The sequence below is a fragment of the Hipposideros armiger genome, unplaced genomic scaffold (genome assembly GCF_001890085.2).
Source record: "Hipposideros armiger isolate ML-2016 unplaced genomic scaffold, ASM189008v1 scaffold_256, whole genome shotgun sequence".
In the NCBI taxonomy this organism is placed as follows: Eukaryota; Metazoa; Chordata; class Mammalia; order Chiroptera; family Hipposideridae; genus Hipposideros; species Hipposideros armiger.
In genome coordinates, this window is record NW_017731606.1 from 301,568 (window position 1) to 322,478 (window position 20,911).

General features: G+C 48.6%; 1 protein-coding gene across 1 annotated transcript in view; it reads left to right on the forward strand.

Annotated features, from left to right (window-relative positions):
• The window catches only part of GALNT18 (polypeptide N-acetylgalactosaminyltransferase 18), a 351,048-nt gene that overhangs the window by 290,034 nt on the left and 40,103 nt on the right, over nt 1-20,911 (forward strand). The window contains exons 7-9 of the mRNA XM_019656209.1: nt 1,999-2,184; nt 9,533-9,670; nt 17,760-17,855. Coding sequence (XP_019511754.1) covers nt 1,999-2,184; nt 9,533-9,670; nt 17,760-17,855 — 420 coding nt within the window. The remainder of the gene's footprint in view (nt 1-1,998; nt 2,185-9,532; nt 9,671-17,759; nt 17,856-20,911) is intronic.

The window sequence follows — 20,911 nt, forward strand, 5'->3', positions numbered from 1 at the left end:
GATCGTCAGGACCATCCCAGGTGTGGGGAGTACTTTCAAAGCAGGGTCACCCTGAGGGAACATGGCGTCTTCCTTTAGCTTGGTGGGTGTCAGATCCCTTTGTCGTCAGTACCAGCTGTGTGGTCTTGGGCAAGGGACAGCCTTTAGTCTCAGAGTCTTCATTTGGAATAAAAGACAATAACAACTACCTCACAGGGTATTCTGAAGGGTCCGCTGTTATAATTTGTGTAATAATAGCTGAGACTGATCAAGTGCCTACTATATGCCAGACAGTTTTCTAAGCACTTTGCATATAATAACATTAATCTGCTCAACAATTTCATGAGAGGGGTAGTTCTATGGTCCCTAGTTGAGATGAGAAAACTGAAGCACAGTGAGATCAAGTGACGTATTCACAGTCACATAGCTAGTAAGAAACAGCCAGGACTTGAACCCAAGCAGTCTGACCCCAAACCCTTTGCTCATAACTGCCCTGCTATATTGCCTCCCACCACGCACAGCCCAGGGCCGGGCACGTAGTGGATGCTCAGTGGGAATATGCTAAGTGCAAGACAAGCTTAGAAAGTGGTAAATCCGAAAATTGCCTTCCAGCTCTAACAGCCTGTAGGAACCAACTGGTGTGAAATAGACTAGTGGAAGAGAAGGCATTCTCTTCCTACCTAACATGTGGAAATTAAGCTAAATCCAAAACTGACCTTATCTTGAATGAAGACCTATGGTTTTTGATGAGTACATGTTATAAGTTTGAACAGTATCCGCCTAATTGTCCTGTTGGCAATACCTGACAAATGACCACTGCTGTCCACCAAGAGATCTTGATTGCTTTCTCTCAGAAGCCTCATTCATCAGCCCTGACCAGGTATCTCACATTCATCCTACATTTATTAATACCAGCCATTTATTGATTGACTGATAAAGCATCAATCTTTTATGTATTTATTCAGCCAGTACTTACAAAGTACCTATATATACCAGGCCTTGCCTTAGGTGCTGGAGATGAGAAATGAATGAGATATGGGTTCTGCCCTCTAGGAGCACAGAGTGAGGGAGGGAGGCTGACCTATCAGCAGGTAAGCTGTGATACCAAGAGCCTTGAGGGCCAGAGGAGGAAGCAATTGGCTCTGTCCCAAGAACGGAGCAAAGACCCCACCACAGAGACCTCATGTGGCCAAGGTCTTGAGAGAGTCTCTTTTTCCAGTTGGAGAAAGAGTGGAAGGAACACTGTAGAATTACAAACAGAACGGGCAAAAGCCCCAAGGCACAAAAGGATGTACATTTCCCAGAACATTGAAAGTTCAAAGTGGCTGGAATGATTGTGTCAAGAGCTCCAAAATACTGTCCCTCGATGCTCAGAATGTGAGGTCATTAAAAAACTTTTTTTTCAAAATCAAATTGCATCTAGTTCAAGCTTCTACTCACCAAGGTCATTGAGAAGCTTAATATCACCCTTCTTGGCTGCTCCCTCTCCCTTGGGTTCCAGCAGAACTCAGGGCCCAGAAAAGATGGAGTAGGAGAAGGGTACCTGCTCTCTCCCCAGGGCGATCACTAGTTCTTGTCCAGGCCCATGTGTTCTGTGTAAAGATGCGATCTCTGCTGGCGGTCCCTGCTGTTCCCTCCATGTCATGCACTGTTGCAGAGTTCATTATCAAGAGTTTCATTAACTTCTCCTTTGGGGGCAAAAAAGAACCCAGGTCTTTGGTCACAAAATGTCTGGTCTCTTCTTTGGAGGGGTGAAAGGGATGGAGAGAGAAGGTGCATTATTTTTTTGCTGGCAAATCCACAGCAACAAGAAACAAGACACGAATTAATGACTCAATAACCTCCTTCAGGAGCAGTAGAAATGAGGTACAACTCACTCACTCTGCAGTCAGTGGTCTGGAGAGACTAGATGAAGATAGCTGAATTCCGTTGTGCTCATGTTGAGTCATCACCCATGGCCTGGTATAGGGGCACGGAGTCAGGTCTGGGCACTGATGGGTGGCTCTGTGTCTTTTGTAGGTGTGGCAGTGTGGTGGGAGCGTGGAGGTCCTGCCCTGCTCTCGGATTGCCCACATTGAGCGAGCCCACAAGCCCTACACTGAAGACCTCACCGCCCACGTCCGCAGGAATGCCCTCAGGGTGGCCGAAGTCTGGATGGATGAATTTAAAAGCCATGTCTACATGGCGTGGAACATACCACAAGAGGTAGGGAGCCCCTGCGGGGATGGGTTTCTTGAAGTTTGGTGGGAGAAAAACAAACAACAACAAACAAAAACCAAAGATGGGACTAACTCCTTCTTCCCATGGGTCAACCAGAGTCTTATTTACCATATACAGTGAACTCTTAACCCCCAAATATATTACATGTTGAAGAAAGGGGGCTGACTATGAGGTGCTTAGCCATGGCTCGCTCTCACCCCCAACCCTGGTCACCATGCCTTAACAAGGACTTCTTCTCTCCAGACCTTAGTGTCCTCGTTTGAAATAAGAAAATTGGACCAGGTAGCTCCAAGCTTACTTCATGCTCCCAGGTCCTCAGCTTCTCTGACATTAGGTGTTTCGTGGTCCTGGCTAACCCTTAATTGGTCCAGATATACCCTTAATTACTCCAGTTCACAAGATGCACCTTAATCTTCCTGTGGATTGGGCTCAAGCTTCTCCATCGAACCTTTGATCAGAGAAATAAGGACTGTCCATATGTCTTGGGGATTTTTTGAGCTACATGGATGGAGATGGGTGACACTGCCACAGGGACCCTCAGGAGGAGAAGGAAACTATTCTGTACATTTTGCAGCTGCTCCTAACCGTCCCAGAACCCATCATTGCCTGCTACTGTCCTCTGTGCCTCTACACCTACATTTAAGAAGTGCAAGGGAGAAGGCACTTCTTAAGTGTTTCTAGTAGATTTATTCAGCCTTGCATATGGCAATGTCCTTGGACTGCTGAGTTGGAAGAACCCAACAGATGCCAGCCACAGGGTCCCAACCTGCTCCCAGCCTGCCTGCCTAGAGACCATTGCTTATGTTGCAGTCTATGTGAGACAGAGCTATGACTGCACATCAGCCTTCTTTCCTCCTAAAGCCATGGCTTCCCCTTGGTAGTCCTTTAGACCACCTCAGCCCGCTCTGCCTAATAGGAAAATGATTGACCTTCACTTAAAGTTTCCATACGAAGGTCCTTTTCCCTGATGTCTCCCTCAAGCTAATGTTTCTCTGGCAGAGTGACTGAGAAAGTAGGCTTGGCTATGGGCAGGAGCTTTTAGGCACCCCCTCCCCCGACCACCACCACCATGGGAGAGGGGCTTGGGTTGGGTTGCATACTCCCACCACCAGTGAGCTTTCAGCAGTTGGGAAGAATAAGAAGCCAGTGAGTACCAGTCAGAGTGTGCTCAGCCCTAATAGACCAGCCCCAGGATTGCATCTCTGACTGTGGGAGTGTTTCTAGGGCAACGGCGGTGACTTCTGGACCCATCTGTGGCTGTGGGCGTTGGAGCACAGTTTTCTGGGCAGGATGCTGAGCCCCACTGTGGGTGTCCTCTGATAGAAAAATGTTAAGAACACATGGGAACTCCCAGGAGCTCACCAGTGAGGCATTGTAGATCCCCAGGCTCTGCTAAAGCACTGGAGTCCTGTTCACACTCCTGCCCACTTCTTTCTGTACCCCAAAGCTGCAGACCTTCTAGCCCCTCCCCCAATTGATGTTGAAAATCCAATGAGAACTGAGTGGGCTAACATCAGAAAAGTGATAAAACTCTGACTTCTCGGGGGGGTTAGTTCAAACCAAGTGAAGTGGTGGGGGGCGGGGCAATGGTGGTAAACACAAGAAGGCAGATGAGAGGTGGGGTGTCCAGGGTAGGGCCTTAGGTGGAGAAGGACAAGGTCAGAGTGTTTTCTCAAAATCTGTCTGATGACTCCCTCATTCTCTTTGATGTCCAGACCCTCTCTCCCCCTTCTTATCAGACTTCTGGAAAGAGTCCACAGTTTCAACTCCCGTTCACTTCTCAAGTCAAATCCCAACACTCCATCGAAGCTGCTTTTGACAAAGTCTTCATGAACCTCCTAACTGCCTAATTTAATGGACACTTTAAGGTCTTTAACCTACAGGATCTCACCTTGTCCTTATAACCCTGTACTCCCTTGGCTCTATGATTCCACACCCCAGAGTGTCCTCATCTGTCTCCAATTGCTCCTAACTCCTTTGGGGAGCCTCTTACTTCCACAGGATGCCTAAATGTTCCCCAGGGACTCATCCTTGGCCCATTGCTCTCATTATGCACCATCTCCCTGGGTCGTCCCATCTACTCTTGGGTTCTACAACCACCTGTCTGTTGACAACTTCCTGATTAATATCTCTAGTCCCAACTTCTGCCTTTAGCTTCAGACGTACAGCTGACAGCTTCTCCTGGGGGTTCCCACAGGCACTTCAGACTGAATCTGACCCAAACTGAGGACATCTCCTCCCTCTGAAATCTGCTCCTGTTCTTATTCTCTGGCTCAGTTCATGATACCACCATCTGCCCGCATTTGAGCTCAAAACTGAGCATCTTATTTTAATCCTCCTGTCTCTCAAGCCCCATCCCCAGTCCCTCACTGAGCCCTCCTCTCCATCCCTACCTTGGCTCCTGCCGGAGCGCAGGCCTTTTCCCTGCCTCTGCAAATCTCTACCTGGTTTCCCTGGCTCCTGCCTTATTCCCCTCAGATCTATTCTCCACACTATCCAAAGCTATCTTTAAAAAAACTCTTAGCAACCATGTCGTTGCTCTTCTTAAAATCTTGAAATGACTCTCCACTGTGCACAAGATGAGGCATAAAGCCCAGTGTTTGACAGATCTAAGCTTTCTCCTCTGCCCACCGCTCCAGCCCCACCTCCCACCAGCCCTGTTTTGGAGCGTCTGTGGACTGCCTGGACTATGGGAACTACCCGTAGCTCCCTGTCCATCCCATGCTGTTTCTCGCCCCTGTGCATTTGCAGATTTTGTCCTTGCTACTTGAAACTCCCTACCCAAAACCCCTTCCCTGGCCTCCACCCTTACCAATTCTCCTCCATCCATTGAGACTCAGCTCCAGTAATCTCTCCTCTGGGAAGCCAGCCCCAGCTAGGGAGAATGCCCATTTTTGCATGCATGTCTCTGTCATTGCATCACAACCCTGTAAAAGAATGTTTTGTTGTCTGAAAGTCTCTCTCTCATTAGACCAGTGGCTCTCAAATCTGGCTGGACTTGAAAATCTCTTGGGCTCCAGCCCCAGAGATTATGACTTAATTGGTTTGAAAGGGAACCAGGGATCCTTTATTTTTGAAAACTCCTTAGGGATTCTGATGTCCACCCAGGACTGAGAACCACTGCACTGGATCATGGGCTCCCTGAGGACAGATTGCTATTTATATTTGTGTCATCATGCCTAGCACAAGGCAGGGTGGGGGGCACATGGTCAGAGCTCAGTAAAACCTCACTAGTGATTATTAACAAGCAAATCTGCTGGCTGCGTGTACAATCCCTTTCTCCCTCAGTCAGTGGCTTCTCAGAGCAGATCTGCAGACCAACTGCACCAGAATCACTTGGAGAGCTTTTAAAAAGTACTGGTTCTGGATCTCACCCCAGAGATTCTGGTGAGTAGATGTGTAGTGGTGCCAGAATCTAAATAGCTCTCCAGGTGCTGGTTTGGGGTGGCCAGGTTTGGGTAACACTCATTTAGGTTAACCTGCTCATTTTTCCAAACTCTCCTTTATCATCACCTACTCCAGGAAGCCTTCCTTGACTGCTCACTTCCCCTTCCCCACCATCCCAGCTGCTCCACAACTTAAGATGAACAAAGGGCCCCTCCTCTTTGTCCTTTAGCACTCTCTCTTCCATCCATGTTCACACTATGTGTGCAGAGAGTCTGGTTACTTGTCTGGATCTCTAGACTCCCCTTTGAGGCAGACTGTGACTTCCTCCTATTTGTACGCACACTGCTTAGACAGCACATGACCTATACTAGCTACTCAGTGAAGATGAGCTGAAAAAGAAAGAAGAGAGGAAGTATGGATTCTGTGTGCCTTCCATGTTTTTCCCAGGAGTTTTCCCAGCTGCCCTTGATGTGGCAACATCCCAGTACTGAACCTTCTGCTCAATCACAGGCACATCTGTTTTCTATTTACTTAACCTTTTGTCTACAGCAGCGGTTCTCAACCTGTGGGTCGCGACCCCTTTGGGGGTCGAACGACCTTTTCACAGGGGTCGTCTAAGACCATCGGAAAACAAAAAGATATTTACATTACGATTCATAACAGTAGCAAAATTACAGTTATAGAGTAGCAATGAAAATAATTTTATGGTTGGGGGTCACCACAACATGAGGAACTGTATTAAGGGGTCGCGGCATTAGGAAGGTTGAGAACCGCTGGTCTACAGCATCCCAGCTGCAAATGTCAAGCTGGGTCCCTCTAGCCCTGCCTGGTGGCTGCCTTGAGAATTAAATAAGTTAATATATATACTTGTATTAGTGCTCGGCAAATGGAAAGCGCCAGGTGTTAGTTAACTCTTGTTGATGTCATTGCTTATGCCCGCTGCATTCATGTCCCAGCTTTAAAATGCCCTTTGCTGGGCAGTCATTGTCGCTTGCTGCCTCCTATGCTGACCCCTCCTGGGGCTGTGCGCTGAACAGAGCTGACTCACCTGCTCTTAACCACGTTCAGTTCCAAGCTGTTGGAAGGCCAGAGGAGCCTCCAGCTCTCGCATCCTTTTTAATTGAAAATCAGTTTATCAACAAGCAGGAAGCCAGTCTGCAGCAAAGCATCGGTATTTTCTCACACAGGGTTCAGGAACCCTAAACGCGCTCCTGACTCCTCTTGCCCGAAGACAGGCTGAGTGCCAGTGATGACACAACCATGGTGCTTAGGCGATGGCCCTTCTTTAGGTTTGGCTACAAGGAATTGTTTGTGTGGCTGCACACACGGGCGGGAATACTAGACAGCTTTCTGTGTGGCTAAGTATATTAGCTTGCTAGGGCTGCTAAAACAAGTTACCGTAAACTGGGTGGTTTTAAACAACTGAAATGTATTCTCTCACAGTTCTGGAGGCCAGAAGCCCCAAATCAAGGTGCTGGCAGAGTCATGTTCCCTGCAAAGGCTCTAGGGGAGGGCCCTTCCTTGTCTCTTTCGGCTTCTGGGGGGGCCTGATGTTCCTGGGCTTCTCGATGCATCACTCCAATCTCTGCCTCTGTCTCTGTGCCTCCCTGTGTCCAAACCTTCCTCTCCTTTCTCCTGCAAAGATTTAGGCTCACCCTAAATCCAGAATTATTTCATCTCAAGATTTCTAATTAATTATATACACAAAGACCTTGTTTCCAAGTAAGGTTACATTTAGAGGCTCAGGTAGACACAAATTTGGGCGGAGAGCACTAGTCAACCCACTCGATTAAGTATTCAGTAAAGGGGGAAGATACGTTTCTTGCTTTCTAATGATAACAACCAAGGTGACCTTCTCTGAGAAAGTTTGCTTATTTCTCAATTTCTGCCTACTGCTCTGAGAAAGAGTTTGGTGCAAGTTACAGTAAACACACAACACAGAAGTGCTGAACCATTAAAACAGAAAGGCACAAGTCCGTGAATAAACAGGAAGAGGAAAGGATCATGATATCCAAAAATATAAGCTGAGCAACACCCTGCTTCTTGAGTCTCTTAGAAGCTAACGTACAGAAGGACCCCTGATGGATTAAACCTCTCCCACCTTCCGTTAGGTCACAAGGAGAGAGACAAACATCCCCTTTATCCTGAGTGTAGAATCAAAATTTTCCTATGGGAACTCAGAATTTTAGGAAAACACAAAGACCTTCCTGAGATAAGATCTTCTAGTGGTTTCCAGTAAAAGCTGAGACACGTTCTTAATTTGGCCTCATATAAAGGCAATTATAGCATTGCCCAGGGAAGGCCTGGGTCCAGGCAAATAGCTTTATGAGCTAAGGATAAAGTGCAGAGAAGTTTAAAGGGTTACTACTTAACAGATCCCTTAGGGTGGAGGTGGGTACTCAAAAGATAGGTCCTCACTGAAATTGCTCCCTGAGAGTCTGGAACTTAAACCTTTAGGCTGTAGCAGGTTCAAATTTTTATATTACCTGAACTCTACAGGGCAAAAATAAAGGTATTTCTTCTATATCTACATTTTGTTTTTACTCAAGCCCCCATGGCCTGATATCAAATACTTGTTCTGCTCATATCTAGGTACATGTGGCTGCCATCTTTGTGATTTTTCTCAGACACCTCAGACTTAAATGTCAATTTCATTATCTTCCTACACCCAGTAACTTGATCTCAGAGCTGATGCTGGAACCAAGGATTCACACAACCAGCACATGACAGCAGTGTCATGGGAGAGCTGTACCTCTCCATCTGCCTCTGTCTCCACTCTGGGCTGCTGTCTGACGAGACACCACATGCCCTATCTGGTCCCTGGCTCCATGGTGTCATCTTCTGGAATGTCACCCGGTCTCCATCTGATCCCCAGCTAGAGGGACCCCTCACCATTCTCTGCTGTGCCATCAACTCTTTCCTAGCTGAATCAGTGTCCTGTTCAGCAACTTGTGTGCAGGCCCAGGGACTCTCAATTCTCTTCACTCTGCTCTGGGACCACAAGAAACATGGGGGCTTCTCTCTCCCTTTCTGTCGAGGACACGTTCATGTCTCCATCGCTGCTCCTTGCCTGCTGCTCCGTCACAGCTCGGGGGCCACTTTTCTGATACACCTGGGAACTGAGAGACAAAAGTACTCTCTATGCAAAACCCTCCAGCTTAAAGACAGAGCCTGTTTCTCCCACAGGGACGTGGGCTTAGGAGGCAGAAGGGCAGGCCCTTGCAAATGCACAGGGTAAGGGTAAAAGCACCAACTCCAGGCCCTGGCTGATTGGGTTCAACCCTCAGCTCCATTTATTAGCTGTGGGACTTTGGGTAAGTCACCAGAGAGGTCACTGAACCCCTCTTTGTGTCAACTTCTCATCTGTACAATGAGGGTTTCGTAGAGCTACTTCATAGGTTTAAATGGGACAATATACATAAATATAAATACATCGAAGCAACTGATTATAAACATACGTCTCTGTCATACAGAGCAGAGCCTAGCACATTGTTATATAAGCCTTAGCTGTCATGATTATTAGGAGTAGTGTTAGAATTAGCATTATTCCATCTTTGACTCCTTTCCCTTCCATCTCCCTCTCCCCCCACAGCTCAGGATCTCTCAGCCTATCTCTCGAGGTAGAGACAGCCTTACTCAGGCTGTATTCTAACCACTTCTTCCACCTACAGCCAGACTACAGCTTTTTTTTTTTTAATGTTATAATTTAAGGATTTGGCATCTTTATTTTCAGTGGCCTTTGATGACAATCCCCATCAATGCTGACCTCCTGGTTCACAGTCTAAGTGGGGGTGGTTATGGGGTTAAGGTACCGTGGGGAAATGCTTAAGTTAAGTTCCCATGTCATCCCTTCACTAGACAGAGTCCAGGAATCCTGGCTGAGGAGGTCTGGGTAGAGGCTGTGCCCTGGGGGTGGCTGCATCTCTGCATTTGCTTCCCCATGCAGGACTCGGGAATTGACATCGGGGACATCACTGCACGGAAGGCTCTCAGGAAGCAGCTGCAGTGCAAGACCTTCCGGTGGTACCTGGTCAGTGTGTACCCAGAGATGAGGATGTACTCAGACATCATCGCCTACGGGGTGGTAAGGAGCCAGCCCTCGGGGTTTCGTCCAGTCACAGACAGAGCGAGCCCAGCGAGAGTCCAGGGGAAGGAGAAGGGAGCCTCCCAGCCTCCCCCGCGGGCTCTGCGGGGGACCTGGGGTCAGTTCCTGGAGCTGTGTACAGCACAGCAGCCCAAAACTCTTCATCCCCTTAAGACAGGTCTTAGGCTGTCCTTTGTAGTCCTGAGCAATTCAGCTGTAGCCCCAAACCTGCCTATTCCACTTAATAAAACAAAAACACGCAGTTAGGTTAAGACGGCAAGGCTGCATAACAAACGCCTACTGTTCCCCAAGCATGGGTGCCGGCAGTTCTGCCAGCCAGCATGCACGCCTCCCAACCCAAGCGGCTTCTGCCTTCCACTCATGCGCAGCTTCCTGGAAAGGAGTTCTGGGAAATAGAACCTTCTTGAGTTTGCTGCATTTTGAGGGATGTTTTAGTACCGCTTGTTGATCTGCACAGAGCAGTTTCCCCTAATGGAGGCAGCAGAATGGAGAAACAGAGCACAGGGTTTATATCCAATGGACCTGGTTCCAGCCTTGACCAGGACGCTTCCTGGGCAGGTGTCTTGACATCTGTGGGCCTCAGTTTCCTCATATGGTAAATGGGGTAAAATAGCACCGTTCTCATAGGAGAGAAGAGAGTCTAAGATATATAAATGTGTTTTCTATCTAAGGTTAAAATATTTGAACCTGATAAACGCTCCCATTCTTCCAGTATCCCCAGGACCATCGCAGTATTTTAAATGATACTTGATCAATTTTTTTATCTTTGGATATCCACCTGATTTTTGCTCACTGAACACATAAAATTTTTCTACTGACAGTTAAGCCCTCAAAACTACGCCCCTGGGGCTACCTAGCTCACCCCTGAGTTACAAATGGGGAAACAGAGGCAAAGTGACTTGCCCATGTTCACACAGGTAATCAATAGTGACATTGAATCTGAAACCTCAGCTGCCATTTTAATTCCTTCCTTTTAGAGAGTGCTCCCTCAGACCAGGGGTCGGCAAACTTTTGAGATGGAAGAGCCAATCCTGTCCCTCACAACAATTTAAAAATTATTCGAGAGCCATAAAACAAATGAAATCACCATTAAGTGAATAATATCCTTTAAAATTTTTATAAATGAAACTATGATAGTTGTATTTTCATTTTCAATTTTACTTCAGAGCCACATGTATGTACCCAAAGAGCCACATGTGGCTTGCAAGCTGCAGTTTGCCAACTCCTGCCTCAGACCATTTCAGTGTCCCAGGATGAGAAGTTGAAGGGAAACTGAGGCCTCTTCCTTTGATGGCCTGAGGTCAGAGCTGAGTTCAAGGCCTGCCTCACTCAGCAGGAACATAACGAGCACAGCTTCTGCCTGGGAGGGGAGAATCCTTGAGAAAGGACTGGCCTCAGTGTTTTCTGTCAGCCTCCAACTCTGACAGCCTAGAGGAGGCAGAGCCGAGGTCCCGGAAACTCTTCCCACCCTTTCTCCGCAAAACCTCTGTTGTCTTGGAGGCCAGCCTGTAGGAGGGGGTCATGTCCTTCAAAAGAGTCCCATGGTACAGTTGACATGTCCTGGGAGAAATGCCCAGTGGCTTCTTATCTCTCCACTTCTTAGGCTGGTATAATTCAGATGTCAAAAAACTCCTCAGCTGGTGCTACCCAGCTATTACCTGAGCCTCCAAATCCTATCATCACCATGGAAACAGGCTGGACAGTGAGGTGTCCATCAGCTCCATCTATCTTCCCCAGACCATCCTGAGGACACAGCTGCTGCTGGTGCCCCCATACTCTGACCGTAGCAACTTGTGTGTGCTGCTTCGCCATTGTTGAACCCAGTTCAAAAAGGAACAGTTAGAGAAGCCAGGGCAAGCTTCTGGATCCATGTTCTCACCAAGCTGTCAGCTGTAGGCAAACAGCATTAGCTAAACTCAAGCAGAGATGCAGGGAAAGCAGTAACAGTGGAGGTGTGTGCATGCGGCCTTTGCAGTTCTGGGTCTTGGCCAAAGGAATTCTTGTCTTCCAAGCAAAAGGGTCCCCTCCTACGAACACACACAGCAGGTGCACCATGGAGCCCTCTCGCTGACATACCCAGAAGCCTTTGGTTAGTCAAACAGTAAGTGAGATGCAGGCTTGTGATATAGATATGTCTGAGCCCACAGCTGCGGCTGTTTTCACTCTGTCATGCGGCAAACCCCTTTTTCTCATCCTAGAGGGCTGAGCTGTGTTAGCCGTTTCTGGGGCTGGCAGAGGTCTCTGACCCCATGCATGTCCATCTGCCAGCCACTGTTCAGGGCCCGGCCAGCCTCCCACCCCCTCCTGCCTCCTCCACAGGCTGGGCTTTGACAAGAGCAGAGACATGCAAGCTTGTCAAGGCGCATAATAAACCCTTAATGGGGGCAATAGGGTGGAGATGGGCAAAGCGGAATGCAGCCGCAAGAACAAGAGGCTTTGCTGGGGCTGAAACACTCTTCTGGTGATTGTTTTCATCCTGAAATGGAGAAATGGATGTCTTCTCAGGGGTAGGGTTTCTTTTCCTTTTCCCTTTCCAACCATGCCTAAACTAGCTTGCCCAGGTCAAGTCACCCCCAGGACTGTTAATGGGGCCAGTGTCAAGTCTATATAAGCCCATCCATTAATCCACTAAGAGGTCCCATTAATGACTCCTACAGGCTGAAGGGCCCGTGGACCCCTTTGTGTGGCCATGGGTTTCCCCTGGATCATTGAGCTCCACGTCTGGGAGATGGAGCGGCTTTGGCTTAATTGCGGCTCTGGTGCTGACAGTAGAAATGGAGCAGCATCTGGAAACAGACATGCCTGGCTTCTGAATGTTAGCTTTGCTATCTCATCACTGTATAACCTGGACAATTTGCGAAACCTTAAAGGTTATAGTCATGCCATGCCATGGGACGTCTTTCACAGCCTCAGGATTGTCATCATTTATGTGATGGAAAGAGCATGGACTGTGGAGACAGGCTCCAGCTCTGCCACTTGTCCAACTACAATGCCATTCATTTGGGAATTCCATTCATGTGTTCATTTTTCTCATTCACTCATTCCACATGTATTTGCTGCCTACTCTGTGCCAGGGCTGGCCCATGACTTAGACCTGGTCCGGCGACTAAAGAGGAGACAGGAAAGTGAAGGAGCAATAGGAACAGTGTGCTGAGTGCTACAGTTAGGAGAGAGGGAGGTGCTGGTGGAGCTCAGACCAGCGGCCTCACTCCCAGACTCAGGCCTGGGAAGGCCTCCAGAGTGACAGAGAAGCCGAGAACCGAAGGAAGAGGGGGATTTAGTCAGGCAGAGAGAAAGCCAAAGCCGAGCATCCATGCGGGGCGAATAGTGTTACAGACCCAGAGGGGAGGTAGAGCTTCTTACTGAACCACATGTCCTCCATCCTTAAAGAGATAGTGTTACCAGCCGGGCTGGGTTATCCTGAGGATTAGGTGGAATAACGCATGGAAAGCCCTGTACTGGTATCTGGCACATAGATGCAGTCATAAAAGTTGGTTTTCCTGAATGACTTTCAGGAAGGTTACAGCAGTAAGAGTGGCAGCTAATTATTGCACATTTGCTATTTGCCAGGCCCTGGGCTAAGTGCTTCATCCCCAGAACAGCCCTTTGAGGTCAGCACTATTAATATCTCTAGTCGATAGAGAAGAAGACAGACAAGAAGTTGTGTTACTTTGTCCAAGACCACACGTCTGGAGCCAGGATTCCTTCCGAGCCCATCTCTCCCAACTGTGTCAGCAGACCACCTGCTTCATGGGAGAGGGGTGACCCAGCAAAGTCACCGTCCACCCACTCACTCAAAGACTGGCTCTGAGATCCCAGGGAGAGCCAAGTCTGACACCAGGGGTCTCTGGGCTTTTCTCTGCAGGAGCAGTTAGCACGTCTCACTAATGGATTACAGTGCTCCGCTTCAGATGTGACCCCCGCCCATCCGTGGGTTGTGGGAGAAGTCCAGAGTGTTTGCACATGCTCCTCCCACACAGGCCAGCCAAGTGGTTGGTTTATGACAGAGGATTTGCTGCATAGATGCTTCTGGGGCCCTGCCCTGGAAGCNACTGAGGCCTCTTCCTTTGATGGCCTGAGGTCAGAGCTGAGTTCAAGGCCTGCCTCACTCAGCAGGAACATAACGAGCACAGCTTCTGCCTGGGAGGGGAGAATCCTTGAGAAAGGATTGGCCTCAGTGTTTTCTGTCAGCCTCCAACTCTGACAGCCTAGAGGAGGCAGAGCCGAGGTCCCGGAAACTCTTCCCACCCTTTCTCCGCAAAACCTCTGTTGTCTTGGAGGCCAGCCTGTAGGAGGGGGTCATGTCCTTCAAAAGAGTCCCATGGTACAGTTGACATGTCCTGGGAGAAATGCCCAGTGGCTTCTTATCTCTCCACTTCTTAGGCTGGTATAATTCAGATGTCAAAAAACTCCTCAGCTGGTGCTACCCAGCTATTACCTGAGCCTCCAAATCCTATCATCACCATGGAAACAGGCTGGACAGTGAGGTGTCCATCAGCTCCATCTATCTTCCCCAGACCATCCTGAGGACACAGCTGCTGCTGGTGCCCCCATACTCTGACCGTAGCAACTTGTGTGTGCTGCTTCGCCATTGTTGAACCCAGTTCAAAAAAGAACAGTTAGAGAAGCCAGGGCAAGCTTCTGGATCCATGTTCTCACCAAGCTGTCAGCTGTAGGCAAACAGCATTAGCTAAACTCAAGCAGAGATGCAGGGAAAGCAGTAACAGTGGAGGTGTGTGCATGCGGCCTTTGCAGTTCTGGGTCTTGGCCAAAGGAATTCTTGTCTTCCAAGCAAAAGGGTCCCCTCCTACGAACACACACAGCAGGTGCACCATGGAGCCCTCTCGCTGACATACCCAGAAGCCTTTGGTTAGTCAAACAGTAAGTGAGATGCAGGCTTGTGATATAGATATGTCTGAGCCCACAGCTGCGGCTGTTTTCACTCTGTCATGCGGCAAACCCCTTTTTCTCATCCTAGAGGGCTGAGCTGTGTTAGCCGTTTCTGGGGCTGGCAGAGGTCTCTGACCCCATGCATGTCCATCTGCCAGCCACTGTTCAGGGCCCGGCCAGCCTCCCACCCCCTCCTGCCTCCTCCACAGGCTGGGCTTTGACAAGAGCAGAGACATGCAAGCTTGTCAAGGCGCATAATAAACCCTTAATGGGGGCAATAGGGTGGAGATGGGCAAAGCGGAATGCAGCCGCAAGAACAAGAGGCTTTGCTGGGGCTGAAACACTCTTCTGGTGATTGTTTTCATCCTGAAATGGAGAAATGGATGTCTTCTCAGGGGTAGGGTTTCTTTTCCTTTTCCCTTTCCAACCATGCCTAAACTAGCTTGCCCAGGTCAAGTCACCCCCAGGACTGTTAATGGGGCCAGTGTCAAGTCTATATAAGCCCATCCATTAATCCACTAAGAGGTCCCATTAATGACTCCTACAGGCTGAAGGGCCCGTGGACCCCTTTGTGTGGCCATGGGTTTCCCCTGGATCATTGAGCTCCACGTCTGGGAGATGGAGCGGCTTTGGCTTAATTGCGGCTCTGGTGCTGACAGTAGAAGTGGAGCAGCATCTGGAAACAGACATGCCTGGCTTCTGAATGTTAGCTTTGCTATCTCATCACTGTATAACCTGGACAATTTGCGAAACCTTAAAGGTTATAGTCATGCCATGCCATGGGACGTCTTTCACAGCCTCAGGATTGTCATCATTTATGTGATGGAAAGAGCATGGACTGTGGAGACAGGCTCCAGCTCTGCCACTTGTCCAACTACAATGCCATTCATTTGGGAATTCCATTCATGTGTTCATTTTTCTCATTCACTCATTCCACATGTATTTGCTGCCTACTCTGTGCCAGGGCTGGCCCATGACTTAGACCTGGTCCGGCGACTAAAGAGGAGACAGGAAAGTGAAGGAGCAATAGGAACAGTGTGCTGAGTGCTACAGTTAGGAGAGAGGGAGGTGCTGGTGGAGCTCAGACCAGCGGCCTCACTCCCAGACTCAGGTCTGGGAAGGCCTCCAGAGTGACAGAGAAGCCGAGAACCGAAGGAAGAGGGGGATTTAGTCAGGCAGAGAGAAAGCCAAAGCCGAGCATCCATGCGGGGCGAATAGTGTTACAGACCCAGAGGGGAGGTAGAGCTTCTTACTGAACCACATGTCCTCCATCCTTAAAGAGATAGTGTTACCAGCCGGGCTGGGTTATCCTGAGGATTAGGTGGAATAACGCATGGAAAGCCCTGTACTGGTATCTGGCACATAGATGCAGTCATAAAAGTTGGTTTTCCTGAATGACTTTCAGGAAGGTTACAGCAGTAAGAGTGGCAGCTAATTATTGCACATTTGCTATTTGCCAGGCCCTGGGCTAAGTGCTTCATCCCCAGAACAGCCCTTTGAGGTCAGCACTATTAATATCTCTAGTCGATAGAGAAGAAGACAGACAAGAAGTTGTGTTACTTTGTCCAAGACCACACGTCTGGAGCCAGGATTCCTTCCGAGCCCATCTCTCCCAACTGTGTCAGCAGACCACCTGCTTCATGGGAGAGGGGTGACCCAGCAAAGTCGCCGTCCACCCACTCACTCAAAGACTGGCTCTGAGATCCCAGGGAGAGCCAAGTCTGACACCAGGGGTCTCTGGGCTTTTCTCTGCAGGAGCAGTTAGCACGTCTCACTAATGGATTACAGTGCTCCGCTTCAGATGTGACCCCCGCCCGTCCGTGGGTTGTGGGAGAAGTCCAGAGTGTTTGCACATGCTCCTCCCACACAGGCCAGCCAAGTGGTTGGTTTATGACAGAGGATTTGCTGCATAGATGCTTCCGGGGCCCTGCCCTGGAAGCTAACACATGTTCATATTTCTTCAGAACCCCTAAACCACAAGTTTGAGATTGAGCTGCTATCATCCAGTAAAGGAAAGGAAGCTAAGAGAAAAGAATTTGACGCTGTTCCTTGTCCCCTGTCAAGAATAGGTCATGCACAGAGCACACGTGTACCGCTGGTTATCTGTTCCATTTCACACTCCTTAATCGGGTTCGTTGCATTCCTGCCACAGTCCATCAGGACTACCAAAGCTCAGCCCTTGCCTGTTGCCGGCCTTCCCCAATAGATGACCCACTTGTGGTCCATTGCCCTGGCCTCCCCCTGAAATCTCATCTCCAGCATCCTGTTCTAAATAGAGGGCTTTGATTGCTAAGAAGAGCTATTCAAGCTAGCTCAAGTTAAGGTGGGTAAAAATACTACAGACTCTCTTATGGGCACAGGAAATGAAGTACAGCTGGACATGGCACTCGAGCTGGGAAGCCACTAAAACCACAGCAGGGGTAGGATGACCCCGCTTGTCCCTAATTCCATCTGGCTCATGCTTCATCCCCTCCTTGATCACAACTGGATTTTTCTGCTTGCATATGTCCCAAAAGATACTCAATCTAAGTGGCCTCACAAGTCTAGTGGCCATCACATTTGTTATGTTGTTGATTGTCATGTGCCCGGAGGTGAGGGTAAGAGTTTCATCTTCTCCTGCTCCCACCTTGGCCCTCTTCTCTCTTATTCACCTTCCAGAGCTCCCACCCTGGAGAACCCTCATCAGTTGGGCCTTCACTGGGGCCTGGCCAACCACTGCTGGGTCTGCCCGAGGCACAGAGGGCCAGGTCCCAGGCCCAAACAGCTAACATGTTGCCCACTGCCCCAAAGCCCCAAGAGCAAAGACTTGTATCCAGGGACTCCTGAAGGCCATGGTGCCACCCCTGTGGAAATGGAGAGGGTGAAAAACCCAGCACCATCTTGTGTGTGTGTGTATGCCTGTGTATCTTTCTTTTTGCCTGTGTCTCAGCTCCCCAGATCCAGCCTGCTGATTAACATGTGAGTGCTTCTCCTTCAAAGGGGCTGCTCTCCCCTCAACACCTCTATACAAAGCAAAAGCTGGTGCTTGTTGATTTCCACAGTGTCATAGTATTCAAGGGGCCTTGGGATGATATGGAAATAGAGCCTGTCTCAGCGGATAGCTCATTTATCCTGATTTAATGCATTTGTTTCTCTGTTTCTTTCTTTTTGGTGTGGCCGCCTCTTCCTTGCTGCTCAGTTGCAGAACTCTCTGAAGACGGATTTGTGTCTTGATCAGGGTCCAGACACAGAGAACGTTCCCATTGTGTACATCTGCCACGGGATGACGCCCCAGGTAAGAGCTTTCCACGCCAGGTGTGCACATGTGTGTCCGGTGTGGGGAAAGAAAGCTAAACTCTGTCATGGCTACTCTGGGCCCAGGGCTTTCAGGGGCATTTCATTAGGAGGTATCCTCCTTAGCAAAAGAGGAGAGTCATTCTGCCTTGCCCGGAAGAAGGCTGAGGGAGCAGGTGCTGGGATGCCAGGACCCCTGGGGTGGGAAGCAAGGAAGGCTACAAATTCCAAGAGGAACGCCTTCCCCCTTTGGGCAGCACACGGTAAACCACACTTCTGGTTCTGGCAGCCATGCCCTTCCCTCACAGGAGGAAGCCCAGGGTTCCCCCAAGCTCCCTGACACCTCAGAGTCCCTCCAGAGTGCCATTTCACAGCCTTCCGTCTCTACTCTATACGAGATCTCAGCTGGGGCGAAAATTGTTAGCCCTCAGACCCTTTCTAGCTCTTATGACCTTCTCCTGGTGGAGTGTGCTGGGCAGCTACCAGGAGAATAAGCTATCCTGAAACTACTCCACCTTCATAGCTTAGGCTTAGGTTTAGCTATCCAAAGAGGATGCCAAGGACATGGGCAAGAGAAATGGTTTATTCAGCAAAGTCCAAAGGACTGTCGCTGGCCCAAAATGCCACAGACTGACCTGTTCTGACATGACAACATTTTCATAGTTTACTTATCTTAACTGCAGAAGTGCACAATGATTTAAAAAAAAAAGTATTTTAGTATAGAAGATGTGAATATTTGTGCAATTACAATTTAGTGTTTAAAAGAGTTGTTACCTGCCTAAACATACAACTGAGGGATATGATGAAGTGTGTGTCACCTGCTGTCCATGNCACAGCCTTCCGTCTCTACTCTATACGAGATCTCAGCTGGGGCGAAAATTGTTAGCCCTCAGACCCTTTCTAGCTCTTATGACCTTCTCCTGGTGAAGTGTGCTGGGCAGCTACCAGGAGAATAAGCTATCCTGAAACTACTCCGCCTTCATAGCTTAGGCTTAGGTTTAGCTATCCAAAGAGGATGCCAAGGACACGGGCAAGAGAAATGGTTTATTCAGCAAAGTCCAAAGGACAGTCGCTGGCCCAAAATGCCACAGACTGACCTGTTCTGACCTGACAACATTTTCATAGTTTACTTATCTTAACTGCAGAAGTGCACAATGATTTAAAAAAAAAAGTATTTTAGTATAGAAGATGTGAATTTTTGTGCAATTACAATTTAGTGTTTAAAAGAGTTGTTACCTGCCTAAACATACAACTGAGGGATATGATGAAGTGTGTGTCACCTGCTGTCCATGCTGAGACTTCCTGCGATTATCCACTATTATTTCCACAACCTCTTCCGTTTTTGCGGCCGAGCTGCTGTGACATCACTGACCGGTCAATCCAGATCAGCAGATCACACTATCTCCACACCATGCAGTGTAGCAACCCGTCCTTCACTACTGCAATGCTGTGACATTTCTAATGGGTGACTACTTTTATATAAGCCTGTATTGATATATGACATATGTACAGAAAATGGACAAATGATAAATATACAGATGAATGAATTTTCAGAGAAAAACATATTCATGTAGCCAGCACCCAGATCAAGAAAAAGGTCATTGTTGCCTGATTTTGACTTTTATGTAAATAAGATCAGAGGGCCTCTGCTCTCTCATGTTGGCTTCTTCCTTTCCTCGTTATATTGGTGAAGTACATGCATGCTGTTACATGTAGACATTTTTGTTCATTTGTATTACTATGTAGTCATTCATTTTATGACTATACCCCGTTCTCTAAATGTTCTGCTGATGGGCACTTGGGCTGTTGCTGGTTTGGGAGTGTTACGAATACGCCGCTGTGAGCAGCTTTGTTCATGTCTTCTGCACATATACAATCATTTCTTTTGTATCTATTCCTCAGAGTCAAATCACTGAGTCACAGGGTGAGCGTATGTTCACTTCTGTGGACACTGCCTGGATTAGTCTGCTAGGGCTGCTGTGACAGAATGCCACAGGCTGGGGGCTTCCACAGAAATTTATTTGCTCACAGTTCTGGGGCTGGGACATCTAAGAGCAAAGTGCCAGCTGATTTGGGTTCTGGTGAGAGCCGTCTTTCGGGCATGCAGATGGCCACCCTTTTGCTGTGTCCTTGTATGGCACGGAGAACGAGAATGAGCGAGCTCCCTGGAGTCACTTCTTAAAAGTGACCCCGTGTCAGATCAGGGGTCTACTCTTATGACTTCATTGAACCTTAACTTGAAGATCTGGAAAATTCTCAGCCTATCCATATTGTAAAAAATGGGAAAACTTGTTCTAAAGAGAACACTAGGAGTGTGACTGAACAGCCGTTTGACTAAGAGATCATAGTGGGACTCATGGGCTTAGTCAGCCATCTCAGCTGCAGAAGCCAGCAATAGAGGTGCTAGTGTGAACAAAAGAGAAAGTGGGACAGGATGAAGGAAGGCTGTTGTACTTCTCAGATTCTACAAGATGGGACCATATTGCGATTCAGTTGTGAACAGGCACTAGTATTACTCAGGAAAAGGGAAGAATGACGCTGAACGTGATTCAGAGGGCCTCAGGGCTGCCACCCCCACCACAGCCCAGGAGGAAGGCTGCTTCTGCAAAGGGTGGGCCTGCCTCTCTGGTTTCAGTGGGCCAGGATGACCCTGCCGAGTGCCTCAGGTGCGGCCAAAGCAGCGAGCAGTGTGGGCAGGACCACCATAGACAGCCAAAGATGCGGGTAGCCCTGCAGAGCCATGGAGGTGATGCTGCCATCCCACTGGGCCTGGACGGCAGAGCACTGAGTCAAAGGGGTCATTCTCGAGCATTAAGACCTCATGGGATGTGCCCTGCTGGGTTTGGGACTTGGCTTGGGACCCATCAGTTTCTCCCTTTTGGAATGTGATTCCCTATCCTATGCTTGTCCCACCATCATATTTTGGAAGCCTATAACTTGTCTGATTTCACAGGTTCTTCGCTGAAGAGACACTATGCTTCCAGATGACTCATACCTTGAGTCTCACACATATCAGATTTAGATATTTGGACCTTAGACTTTGGAGTTGATGCTAGA